The 13,120-nt window shown below is 34.7% G+C and overlaps 2 protein-coding genes across 5 annotated transcripts; both read left to right on the top strand.

Moving 5' to 3' along the window:
* Nucleotides 1–580: 580 nt before the first annotated feature.
* Nucleotides 581–4,461, top strand: LOC147285280 (TRAF-type zinc finger-like protein). Its single transcript, XM_086244244.1, has 6 exons — nucleotides 581–721; nucleotides 843–919; nucleotides 1,469–1,604; nucleotides 2,862–2,999; nucleotides 3,096–3,217; nucleotides 4,139–4,461. The coding sequence occupies exons 2-6, from the start codon at nucleotides 876–878 to the stop codon at nucleotides 4,314–4,316; spliced, it is 618 nt and encodes a 205-aa protein (XP_086100370.1). The 5' UTR covers nucleotides 581–721; nucleotides 843–875; the 3' UTR covers nucleotides 4,317–4,461.
* Nucleotides 4,462–5,993: 1,532 nt separating this feature from the next.
* LOC147285279 (uncharacterized) lies at nucleotides 5,994–12,554 on the top strand. 4 transcript variants are annotated; one of them, XM_086245840.1, is made up of 15 exons: nucleotides 5,994–6,248; nucleotides 6,646–6,749; nucleotides 6,928–7,049; nucleotides 7,361–7,411; nucleotides 7,502–7,621; nucleotides 7,761–7,880; nucleotides 8,696–8,837; nucleotides 9,155–9,325; nucleotides 9,444–9,599; nucleotides 9,697–9,803; nucleotides 10,187–10,277; nucleotides 10,970–11,379; nucleotides 11,626–11,742; nucleotides 11,934–12,057; nucleotides 12,140–12,554. In XM_086245840.1, the coding sequence occupies exons 2-15, from the start codon at nucleotides 6,708–6,710 to the stop codon at nucleotides 12,392–12,394; spliced, it is 2,028 nt and encodes a 675-aa protein (XP_086101966.1). In that variant the 5' UTR covers nucleotides 5,994–6,248; nucleotides 6,646–6,707; the 3' UTR covers nucleotides 12,395–12,554. The 4 variants fall into 4 exon arrangements, with proteins under 4 accessions (XP_086101966.1, XP_086101968.1, XP_086101967.1 ...); XM_086245842.1 differs by lacking the exon at nucleotides 5,994–6,248 and adding an exon at nucleotides 6,304–6,445; XM_086245841.1 differs by lacking the exon at nucleotides 5,994–6,248 and adding an exon at nucleotides 6,308–6,457.
* The last annotated feature ends 566 nt before the right edge of the window (nucleotides 12,555–13,120 follow it).

Raw genomic sequence — 13,120 nt, 5'->3', positions numbered from 1 at the left:
AGAAAAATTAGATATTGTGTATACTAATAAAATTGTTAAGTGCATTTAGAAGCTGCTTACAATATACCAACTAGTTATTAGTCCATTGATTTCGATACAATGTTCGAAGATGTTCCAACTTCTAAGTTCAAATCTCCATTCTTCTCGTATAAGAAAAATTGAAGCTCCCTACAATATCTAACTCTTAAATAAAAAGTTATTGTATGATGACAATACTAAATGACATACTAATATGCTGATAAGAATTTATTCAATTTATAACACACATACGATTAAGGATAAAGGTTTAAAATTTGTACACCTAATATAATTTAAATAAATTCATAACATATCACACATTATATTACCGTCACATAGAAAAACTTTTATGGGATACGAATCATGGGGGACTAATATATCTCTTCAAAGACATAGGAGCCCAGTAGGCTTCACCCTGACTCTTAACCAATGTTTGAACTTCCCAAGCCCAATATTCTCAAATCTCAATCATCAATGTGGACTTCGACTCTGGAGGGTCCAAAAGTCATTATATTTCTCACCTAATTATTATTAAAACAAAAAAATAAATTAAAATAAAAAGTTGTTAGACACTTCGACCAAAGCATTCCATTATTACTCTCTGTAGTCTTCCTTCCCTTTCATTCTTTCTTTCTGATTCGACTAAATAAATTAAAAAATAATTCAGAGTCTACCAAACCCAGAAGCTTGTTTTTAGCTTTCGGTACAATTTCAACCCCTAAAATTCTTTTTCTCTTTTCTATTCAGAATCTCTATTTCTTGTGTAATTTTCTAGGATTTGTTGCCTAATTTGTTGAATTCTGTTCTATTATTTTGTTTTCAAGATATTGATCGAAGGCTTAGTTATCTGAATCGCCATGGCTGCTGCATCTGAAGAAGCAACCACAATATGCAATCACTGGTATTGAATTTTCTTGGGAATCACTTCCTTTGAATTGTATAATCTTAATATTTTATATCGGTGTCTATTTATGTATATGTTGTATATGTGTATTTATATGTTCATGATTTCTGGGTTTCAGTTGTAAACTTGTAATAATGATTCTTAATTTACAGATAATTTGAGAAATATGGGATGCCAAAATTATGAATGTTTTAGCAGTTGCTTTGAATTTTGTGAGATACCCAGTTGATTTCTAAATTTTTTGAATTCACATAGTTGGTGAATTTATCCTATAATCCAGTTAGGCTTGAGGGAATAGCCCGAATCTAGGCTTAAGCTTAGCTTGTTTCGTATTGAGGCAAGTCCCGAGCGAGTGATTTGCTAGTGGCTTGGCTTTTTTGCCCCCCTACTTGGTAATGCATTACGCGTTTGTTCACCTTCAAATGATCAGTGATTTACTAATGGCTCAGAATTTTATATTATGTTTAATGATTTGTAGACATCTAGGTGCTTCATTGCTCTAACACAAGTAATGTGCTAATGGATAATTTGCTTATATATTTCCAGTGACAGAGCTATCCCCTCTTCAAATATTGACTTGCACTCTGCTCATTGCTTCCGCAATCTAGAAAAATGTAAAGTCTGTGGTGATATGGTTCCAAAAAAATATGCTGAGGAACATTACTTAAACACCCATGCTCCGGTACGTGAGTTTACCCTATACACTTTTTCTCCCTAGGAAATTAATGCAATATATATTGGAAGGTATTTTATCCTGTTAATTTTAAGTGGAAACATACTTTTATATTCCTTTTATTTGGTATAAAGTTTTCTAGCAATTACAGTATTCATTGAGAAAAATTATATTACATGGTTATGCATGACTATATATGTATGTAGTGGGTGTTACGATCCTGTGGGCGACAAGGATCTTGTGTGGTCCTCTATTGTTTTTTCAATTGTGTTTGCTATATTCTCCCGGATAACCCTAGGCCACTGTGTTTGCATAAGTAGCATTGTTTTTTAGTTTTTATGCTAAGGATTCTACGAAGTAATTGAAAATAATATAGAGATTCCTTGGCTACATGATTTAGACACATGAGAAATCAATGCATGGTGACTGTATTCTTGTTTTGACACCAAAAGTGCCTGGGTGGTTTTGGAACAAGCAGAAACCTACAATAAGTTGATGGGCATTTTTGTAGAGCATTTTGCATGGATGAATATGGTTACTATCTAACATAGAACGTAGCTTCAAAAACTGGGATAGTTGGGAAAGAGGATTCATTTTCCAACCCCAATCAGTTGGGGGGATTTTTTGAGTTGGCTTGTACTTTTTAGATGGTAGCTGTTGAATTGAAAGTGCAAACTTGGACATTGTTGACTTCTCGTTTATTCCCTATGAAACTGCTTGTGGGGCAGTAAGTTTCTTAAGTGACTTTCTGACGCATTAATGTTGATGCATTATTATTAAAACAAGCCTATGATCATAAAGGAAAATCCTACATGCTGTATCGAGCTCCTCATCAGCTTGGAGAAGGATTTCTTGCTCCAAGCAATCAGACTGAAACCAAAGTTTCAAAGTATGCTGGAAACATAGAGTTTATTAATTATGCCTCTTGCAATGCATATTCAACTTATCTTTGTGGGCATGTTCATTTAAATTTTAAATATGTATTAGAAACATTTCCCTTTGCTATGTCCTGAACACACACTTATTCGCATGTCCACTGTTTGTTTGTTCGTTTGTTTATTTGTTTTTTGTTTTTTTCTAATTTGAGAACAAAATTTTTGTCAGATGTAATCAAAGATAAAAGACAAGAGAACACTAAGCAGCCCATTAATGATAGATGAGGGATTGGTTCAGACAACCCATTTTGTTTGGTTATCTTGAATTGGGTATAGATATATCATTTAGGTGCATATAATTGCTATGTTAATGAGATGCACATTACTGCAGGTATCCTGTTCACTTTGTAGTGAGACAATGGAACGTGACATATTAGCCATCCACAAAGGTGAAAAGTGCCCTCAGAGAATTGCCACATGCGAGTTCTGTGAGTTCCCATTGCCTGCAATTGATCTAGTTGAGCATCAGGTAAAACTGTCAATAATTTTAAAATGGAAAGATGGCATTAACTGATATGCATCAGCTCCATTTGAGTGTTATATCAGTGTTTCTTTGTAATTTTAGGAAGTATGCGGGAATCGGACGGAACTTTGTCATCTATGTAACAGATACATTAGACTGCGAGAAAGATATAACCACGAAACTAGGTGCAATGGTGTCTCAGATAATACCGTGGGACCTTCCAGGTAGGTTCACTATCATTTAGCATTTCACTGAAAGTTTCCAAGTGATTTGAATCACTTATTTCGAGTGAGTGTTATTGTATACTTGTTAACTATATTTGCATTTAACAGTCCTGTTTGCTATGTTAGACACTATATTGGTACCTTTTTTTGATGAGGACACTATATTGGTACCTTGATAGACCAAGAACAATTTTCCATACTTAAAGGGGGCTCATTGTCTTGTGCAATGATTGAGGTCTTGGGCTTTTTGAGCACACAAGTGCTGGTAAACTTGTAGTACCCCACTTTGGGTTCCAACACTAGTATGGGTAACAGCTGATGGTAGTAATATAACAAGATCTGTTTAATTAATTATTTCAAAAGAAAAAAGAAAGAAAAGGAAAGAAAAGAGTTTTTTGCGTTGCTTAGTTATGGCTTATGTCTCAGCATGGAGCTGGACTCTTAATCATCTTTGCTATTCAAGCTAATTCAACAAAGTCTAATCCCATCATAAGGGCTACAGGAATCTGTCTTACCATTCAGTTCTATATACAGCCATATCTTCTAACTTCTAAGAGTCCTATCTGCTGCTTGACATTATAGACTTGGTTTGGGTACATTCCATAAGGTTGGATCAGATTGGTTGGTTTCATCAGGTTAGTGGGTCATGTGAACAGCCCTGGTTGTACTAGTATCAATGGTCCTTGAATTACTCTGTTTATAGTTCCTCATCACACAGTATTTCACCATCCTTAAATGAGATGGGACATAATTTCTTTAGTGATTAGAACTATCCAGCCTTTTTATCATTTATGCTCTTTGGTTGGTGTTAGAGATGCCTTGTTTAACAATTATGGTGATTAGTGAAGTAGTGAAGTTTATTAGTTATCCTTATTTTATTTACCTGTCATCAGTATTAATCCTTTGAGTTTTCATCTGAAGGGATGTTAGGGCAGCTGAAAGAGGGCAAGGTCCCGAAAGAGGGCAAGGTCCCCGAAGAAGACAGCCAAACGAATTTTCTCGGAGACGGCTTATATTCACCATTGCATTAACAGGCATAGCTGTTCTATTAGGATCCCTTTTTTTCCAGAGAAAGCCAGAGGACAACCAAGTAAATTAGCAGCTGAGGGCATACTCTTTGGGTTATGTAAATCTTTTTACAGCTTCTATTATCTATATCCTAAATCTTTTGAATTCGTACTTACCTACTGTAACTGTATTAGATCTATTGGGATTGTGATAATACATTGACTGATTATGCAAAACTGCCATACTTTTGATTTATACTTTGGAAAATGCTAGGGATACCATGTTTTGGTACCATCTAGTGTACCACCTCTCTAATAGAAGTGGACCCCACTTGTATTGGTGGATCCCACCTCTATTAGAGAGATGGCACACTAGATGGTACAAAGACATGGTACACCCAGCACTACCCTTATACTTCTATTCACTTTCACAATTTGGTTGCAAAAAGCTTGACCTTTTGTTAGGTACACATGAGATATGCAGCAATTGTGCATAGCAGACAATTGAATTCTGAAAATGACATTCATTCTTGGTGGTCACTGGTCAATATCAGTTATTTACTGGTAGCTTCATGCTTGGCTCTTCCTCACCCTTCATTTCCATCTCAATGATGTCTAACATGATGTGATCATCAAATATATCGAAAAGGTCCTGATGATGGATAGGCCCAAATACCTCGTGTAACAAAAGAAAAGAAAATCGAAAGATACTGATGTGATAATTATTTGTTGAGTCCAAAATACGTATGCAGTTTTTCTTATATGGATTTTGACAATAATTTTAATATTAAGAAGTATAGATACCAATTTTTCATGGTTGGTGATGATACTCCTGATAATTATTTATTCAGGTGTACCACAAAATCAGTCTCTAGGAACATTGATTCTTTTTATTGCGTATAATTTCTTTTTTCTTTTTTTTTTTTTGAAAATGATGTTGTTAGTGGTTCATATCTTTTAGGATATTCCTTTTTTTTTTTTTTTTTTTTTTCTGTTATTTACAGAAATTTTTAATGTTTCACTTAGCAGGTGTATTTGTTTTATTTATATAATAAATTATATAGATGAGCTCCAGTTCTCCACCACCTCCATCACACTACTTATGATCACCAACATGCGCCTAAAAAGCATGAAGTAAGAGTGTTGCTATTGTCACCCTCTTTATAGAGCAATTTTGAAAAGTTCATTAAAGATTTTTAATTATTATTTTTTAATTTAAAAATCTAACCTTCGAGTAATGGTGACTACTTTCATAAGAAGAAAAGAAAATATGAACAACTACGATAGTCGTAATAGATCGACTTGCATGTGCGCTCCCAAAGAAAAGTATTGATGCACAAGTAGTGTGATGGAATAAGAGTAAGGCACTATCCTTTCTAATTTTAATTATAAGTTGGTCTCCGATAAAATTATTTAAACAGACAAATATACTAAAAATTGGCTAGGAGCATTTCATCCATGGAAACTTATTATTTTACTGGTTCAAGCTTTAATCTCATTTTCAATTATTCAACTAATTTCATACTTATAGACTTATAGCAATTAGTTATTAGTTTAGTGATATTTTTCTCTCCACTTTACACATACAATACATTCTAATTTTACAGTAAGAATAGAATAGTGTTATAAAGACTTGCACGTATATTTTAATTATTACTAAAAATAGACAAAGTTTTCAGATGATGGACAACTTTGGAGCAATCCCGAAAAACAATTTGTATATATATATATAAATATAAGAGTATTTGTGATTGTATGTATGTATGAGATGCAAGGCCCAAGCAAGTCGGTTACTGTAAGATCCCTTTACTAATTCCAAGCATGAAGCATCCTTCTCCCAATGCGCGCGCGCCAAATGTCAATGGCCGCTATCAACTTTTCAATCTACCATAAATGACAGACCCATCAGTCCATCACCCTCCTAATCAAATTAATCGCCGGCGACGATTGATGGAAGAAAGACGATGACTTGTTCAGGGGCAACTTCGTAATTTCACAAAATTAAGGAACCCCACTTCTCTCCTGTAAGTAGTAGTCAGTCTTTAGCTTTAACAATATCTGAATTTGTTGCAATGTTTTGTTTTCGGTTGCTTCATTTCTAAACATTCTAATCTTGACATATATGATACATGTTTATTTGAAATCAAGGACAAAACCAATCATGTTTAATTGGGAAGAGTCACATTGGGCAAACTGATTCATCAATCTGATTCTAACCAATGTAAAAAAGCATGTAAATCTCACACATTTTTCATAATTTGATAATTTGTGCAATTGGGTTTGACAGAGAGAGCAATTCTTGCACATAACACAACCAAGTATTAAAGTAACCAACCTCCCTTGTGGGCTTGTAGCAAGAACAAGAAGGGAGAGCATAGCTTAAAAATCTTGATTTTTCTGATAAATCTCGTGTGTTTTCAGAAATTCTTAAACTGGGTTTGTTGTGGTCAACAAGTTCCAACAAACAACAAGGGTCTCACACTATGTCATCTGCAGGGGTGCGTTTGCACATTCAAGGTCGCCATGTAAGTCAATCTTGAGCCCTTTTGCTTTCTTAATGTATGTTTCTTCCTTCTTCTAGGCAAGAAGCTGCTGAATTTGATGAGATTGAATTCTTGGATTTTTGTTGTGAAAAAATGAATGAATGCCTTCTATTTATGTTAACGGTCCTGCTTCTGTGCTTCAACTTCATTCCATGTGCAGGTGGTGATGGATAATGGCATACTCCAAGTTACCTTAGCAAACCCAGATGGCATTGTCACCGGAATTCGGTATAACGGCATTGACAATTTGCTTGAACCTCTTAACAATGAAACCAACAGAGGGTACATGGTGACTGTTTTAGCTCCTTTTAATTTTCTCCCCCTACCCCTTCTCCTCCATGCTTTCCCCTTTTCTTCTTTTGTTTCAATTTTAAGTTTGAACTAGAGACACGCAAAATTTTCCTTGGGATGAATCTCAATTGACAGGTAAAACTTGTAGAATTAGGGCAAAACAAGTTTAGAAAGAATTCTATTGATAGGGATTATAGATATAAACAAGTATATATCTTCTCCTTCTTCGTCATATAATGTATATGACATTTTGTTTTCTTTGAAGATTAAGAATTGACTTCAGAATTCAAATGATTATGTAGGTATTGGGACCTTGTTTGGAGTGCACCAGGAACTAAGGGAGGATTTGATGTGTATGTATTTCCCCTCTTTTATTTCTAAGTTTCTAACAATAATAGGGTAACGTTTGAAATCATCTGATTAAGAAAAATTACCTGATACAGGATAAAAGGTACAAGTTTTAGGGTTATAGTGGAGAATGAGGAACAGGTTGAGCTCTCGTTTATAAGAATGTGGGATCCCTCCCTTGAGGGGAAATATGTTCCCTTAAATATAGACAAAAGGTTAGTGCCGGATTCATTAAAGTTTTTCTTTTTATGAGTTCAGCCAATTGCAATTAAATATTACGATTAGGCTTATTTAAAGTGAGTTTGTCTATGATAATTTTTGTTACAAGAACATTGTTCTCCCTGTTTTATTCAGATTTGTAATGCTTCGTGCTTCCTCGGGCTTCTACTCTTATGCAATTTATGAGCACTTGAAGGATTGGCCTGATTTTGACATTGGTGAAACCAGAATAACTTTCAAATTGAGAAAAGACAAGTAAAGATATCTACTTCTGCTTTCATATTATTAGATATTATTGCCCATTGTGCATAGTGTTTGGTAGAAACCACTCATTAGAAAACTAACAATCGATACAATTTTAGTGGTTCTGTATACAAGAGAAAAAAGTTGTATTTATTTTGGGGTAGATACAAACTTAGAGATTATCTTTATTATTTATTTGAATTTAGGGATTATTAGTTTGTATTTTATTAGAATTGTTAGGAATTAATTATTATGCAGTATTTAATTTGAGGATAAGTTTGGGGATGGACTCTCCAATGCTAAAGTTGAAATTTTCCCTAAATCTTTTTTTTGTTTGGGTTTTTAGTCTAAAATTTGACCGTTGGAGGTTTTGGGAGCCTCATCCATTCAACTTTATTTGGGAAAACTTTTAGGAAAATCTCAAATTTGGGGAGATTTTAGGGAAGGATTGGAGCTGTGTTTTATGTCATTTTCCCCAAATTTAAATTTGGGGAAAGGTTTAGGGAAGGATCTGGAGGTGCTCTAATTATTTTGACAAATTAAATACATTCTGATTAATTATATCTTTAATAGGGTTTCTGACTAATAGCACATTGATTGAGAGACAATATCGAGTGTGTCTTAATTTTCTCCCTCCATCTTGTTCTACTTCTTATCCCTAAGCTGCTATTTCTATCTCTTTCAGTTGTTTCTTCCTCTCTTCAGCCGTGTCAAAAATGGGTCTTACATCACCTAGTCTATCACATGCTGAAACAAAAAAGTCTTATTATATATATTGTGGTATTTTAGCATACATGAATTAACAAAGGTACAATTTGAGTGGATAGGTTCCAGTACATGGCTATATCAGACAACAGGCAGAGATACATGCCCCTACCTGAAGACCGGTTACCAGGACGATGCCAAACCCTGGCCTACGCAGAAGCTGCCCTACTTGTTGATCCCAAGATGAAAGAGCTCAAAGGAGAGGTGCTTTATTAAAATTTTCCTACCATTTATTATTATGTTAGAGTTTCTTTGTGAGTGTGTGGGCAATTATTAAGCCAATTTTTCAAACATTTTCTTGAATCTATTTTATTCTTATCATTGGTTTTCTTGGTGAAACTCACCAGTTAGTGGGTCATGACATTCTAAATTAAAGGTAGTAAATTTTGTGCCTTGCACCTATAAATCAAATTTTTAGTCTTACCTATGTGGAGAGTAGAGTGCTTTCCTTTCTTTCTAATATTGTTATATGCAAGGATGAATTGTGTTTTGATAGTTTTTTAAAATTTCATGAGTTGCAGGTAGATGACAAGTACCAGTACTCGTGTGAGAATAAAGATAATAAGGTTCATGGGTGGATATGCACCAACCCACCAGTTGGGTTTTGGCAGATCACACCCAGTGATGAATTCCGATCTGGTGGACCTCCAAAACAGAGCCTAACCTCACATGTCGGCCCCACCACTCTTGCTGTATGTGATTGATCTTAGAATATTAGTCATTATGAACATTTTGCAATGTGGATGGCTTGCTTATTATAGATGTTGTATAATTTTGCGATGATTATGACCTTCCTATTGGAATGATCAGATATTTCTAAGTTCTCATTATGCGGGACAAGATCTGGTGCCAAAGTTTAGAGGTGGTGAACCATGGAAGAAGGTTTTCGGCCCTGTTTTTATCTATGTTAATTCTGCAGCAATTAAAGATGATCCATTTTGGCTATGGGAGGATGCTAAAATACAGGTTCGTCATATAAAACTGAGTCTTCATTTTAAAAGTGGACAATAAATTAGGAAAGAAAGCTTTTAATTGGAAAATGCTGATGCAAAATGATATTCAGATGATGACAGAAGTCCAAAGCTGGCCATATAGTTTCCCAGCTTCTGAGGATTTCGAAAAGGCAGATCAACGGGGTAATGTGAGTGGTAGACTACTTGTCTTGGACAGGTTGGTATTTGAGATACACTTGTATATACTATTAGTTAATATAGCATTTTTTTCTCTCCTGATATTTCTCATTATCTACTTGCCACTACTCTAGTGATTTTTGATTATGTATGCATGTATGACATGTGTGTGGTATGATTATAGATTTAGATTCATATTTATCTGTTCACTTTTTTTTTTTTTTTTTTTTGAGGAGTATTTGAAAAGTTGAGTTGATACTAAGCAATTAATTGACGCAAGTGGATGATAAAATTAAATTGATGGTTCTCATGGCTGGAAAGGAAAAAAAGTGATGGTCCTCGAGTACCTTTTTCATTTTTCTTTTCAAACTATTTCCTCAGTTTGTTAAATGTGCTTAAAGTCTTTGCAATTACAATGTCCAGATATATTAGTGAAGAATACACACCAGCAAATGATGCGTATGTCGGTTTGGCCCCACCAGGAGATGTAGGATCATGGCAAAGAGAATGCAAGGTAACTTTTGTGAAACCTCTATGTATTCCATTTTGTGCTGCATAACTTAAATTTCATTCTATGGCCAAGTTTATTTTTCTTAAACAATTTTGTCAATTTTCAAAATATATGTAACCTTTTATTCTAAATGTAGGTCAGCTTTTTTCGTTGTGGTATGGCGTGTAATTTTAATATCAATAATTATGGCTTGACATTATTAAAAGTCAGCAAGCACAGAGAAATTAGTCTACATTTGTGTTTTTTGTGTTAAATATAATTGGCAATTTTGCACTCAATGTCATGTCAATCCAGATATAACAGATTCTGCGAGATTCCAAGCTTTCTTCACTTGTCTAGGATTTTTTCTTGGTAGCCAAATGATGCCTAACTGGCAATATTGAATCTCACAGGTTCTTAGGCATCAGCATAATGAGATATAGAATATTATTGTGATAATGCTGTTATCACTGAGCTTTGTCTCACATGCTTAAACATGTGATCTTTTGATGAATGGAAAAGCACCATTGAAGCACATGATCTCTTGTCAGCAAAATTTTCAAGTGATCTATTTTATGTCTTAGCATACTATGTTGATACATGCTTTTGGTAATCCTCTAATGAGGCAACCTTAATATTATGTATATGCAAATAGAATTCAAATCTCAGAAATCATGTCTAAACACACCCTTACAGATAGTTATTATACTTCGTAGGACTATCAATTCTGGACGAGGGCAGATGACAGGGGCTATTTTTCCATTAACAACATACGTACTGGCACTTATAATCTTTATGCGTGGGTTCCTGGTTTTATTGGAGATTACCGGTGTGATGCTGTCATTAACATAACCTCAGGTAATATTTTGTCAACTTCTGGGGACTTTCCAAATTCCAAGTCAATTGTTTTGTATGCATATTATGGTCTTTTACCTTTGTCTCAACCTTTTTTTTTAACTTGTAATGTAGGTTCTTTAACTGAAATGGGTGATCTTGTGTATGAACCTCCAAGAGATGGGCCCACATTGTGGGAAATAGGCATTCCTGATCGTTCTGCTGCTGAGTTTTATGTTCCTGAACCTGATCCAAAGTATATTAATAAACTTTTTGTTAATCATCCTGAAAGGTTAGCTATCTTTTATTGCATATTTCAAAGAGTTGATTATTCATGGATCTTCAAATCTGGGTGATCAAAATTAGCGTTCTTTACTCCTAAGGTGCAAATGATGGAAGAATATTTTATACCATCTTATCTGTGGCTTTTCTCATGCTCATTTTTAAATGAACCACAGCCAAATTAAGGACCTATTTTAATGCTTAAGAATTTGGTGTTGGTTTTTTTATGTAACCGTTCACTTTTCCCTTATGGCAGGTTCAGGCAGTATGGGCTATGGAACAGATATGCTGAATTATATCCTAATGAAGACTTGGTTTACACTGTTGGTGTTAGTGATTATACTAAAGATTGGTTCTTTGCTCAAGTTCCCAGGTGTGGTTTTTTAAACAATGGTCGTCATTGTGAAAATCATGATGACATGATTATATTATCTTGTTGGAGAAAAAATTACATGTAACGGATGTACATATGCTTGATATTGTGAGGAAGATGCATACACACATTACGTGTAAGTTTTTGTCATCTTATTAGGTAGTTTCTGGTAATGTTTTTGTGTTCTGCAGGAGAAAAGACAACACACATGAAGGGACAACATGGCAAATTAAGTTTGAACTTAACAATTTGGATCGGAAGGGTACCTATAAACTGCGAGTGGCAATCGCCTCTGCAACTCTTGCTGAGGTCCAGGTAAAATCATGATTTTTTTCATTACTGGATTATAAATTGCACAGATTTTTTTTAATATATTTTTTTTCTTCTCATTTTGAAGGTTCGGATTAACGATCCAAAAGCAAGGCGACCCCTGTTTACCACTGGATTGATAGGGAGGGATAACTCGATTGCGAGACATGGAATTCATGGGCTCTACTGGTTGTACAACGTGAATGTACCAGGCGCTCAGCTTGTTGAGGGGGTTAATACTATCTTTTTGACACAACCAAGATGCACCAGTCCTTTCCAAGGAATTATGTATGATTACATACGATTTGAAGGTCCCCCATCTTGTGGTTTGAGTTCATCTTAGTATGTATTCATGTTTGTATATAATATTTAAATTTTAAAGTACATATACACATATACAGATGGCTTCAAGTGCGTACGTCCGTACTTGAGCACCTGAAGTTTTTCGTACACATATATGCAGTTGAATCTTATATACATAATAAGAAAAAGTAAAAGAAATGAAAATGCTATATTATAGAATCAAGTCTCTCTCGCTCTCTCGCTCTCTCTCCCTTTCATATAATGCACTAATTCATTCATCAATATTACTTGGGGCCTAATTCATTCTTCAGTATTACTAGTTATTTATTTATATGGCCTTGGACCTAAAGTAAGTCTAGTTTGGTTGTTAGAACTTGGAATTAAGTGGACATGCATGGCTTTGCTGCTTGACTTGCATTGGAGCCTAAGAAGGCTGTTTTGGCTGCATTGTTGTGGCTTGACCTCCCGGCCAAGTAATCCGAATTTTCATCATCGTTGTCAATTTGGTTGATTAATAAGAAATAAATCGTAGTGGGGTCTCTTGACCATATATACAAGGCAATTGCTAATGATTTGCCATATCAGCAAATTTGCATGATAGTTAAACCCAAAACTGGGTTCAGAATCAGAACATAGAATTTGCAACATAATCATAAGCCATGCATCTACAAGCCTGTACTCTTATAGTTACTTTTAATTTGAAATGCTTCTTCCATTATGTGGGAAACTATGTTTTGAAGGTGTTGAGTGTACATCTCACATCGGG

The sequence above is a fragment of the Dryas octopetala genome, chromosome 5, assembly GCF_963921425.1.
Source record: "Dryas octopetala chromosome 5, drDryOcto1.1, whole genome shotgun sequence".
NCBI lineage: Eukaryota > Viridiplantae > Streptophyta > Magnoliopsida > Rosales > Rosaceae > Dryas > Dryas octopetala.
This window is presented reverse-complemented; position numbering and strand designations above follow the sequence as displayed.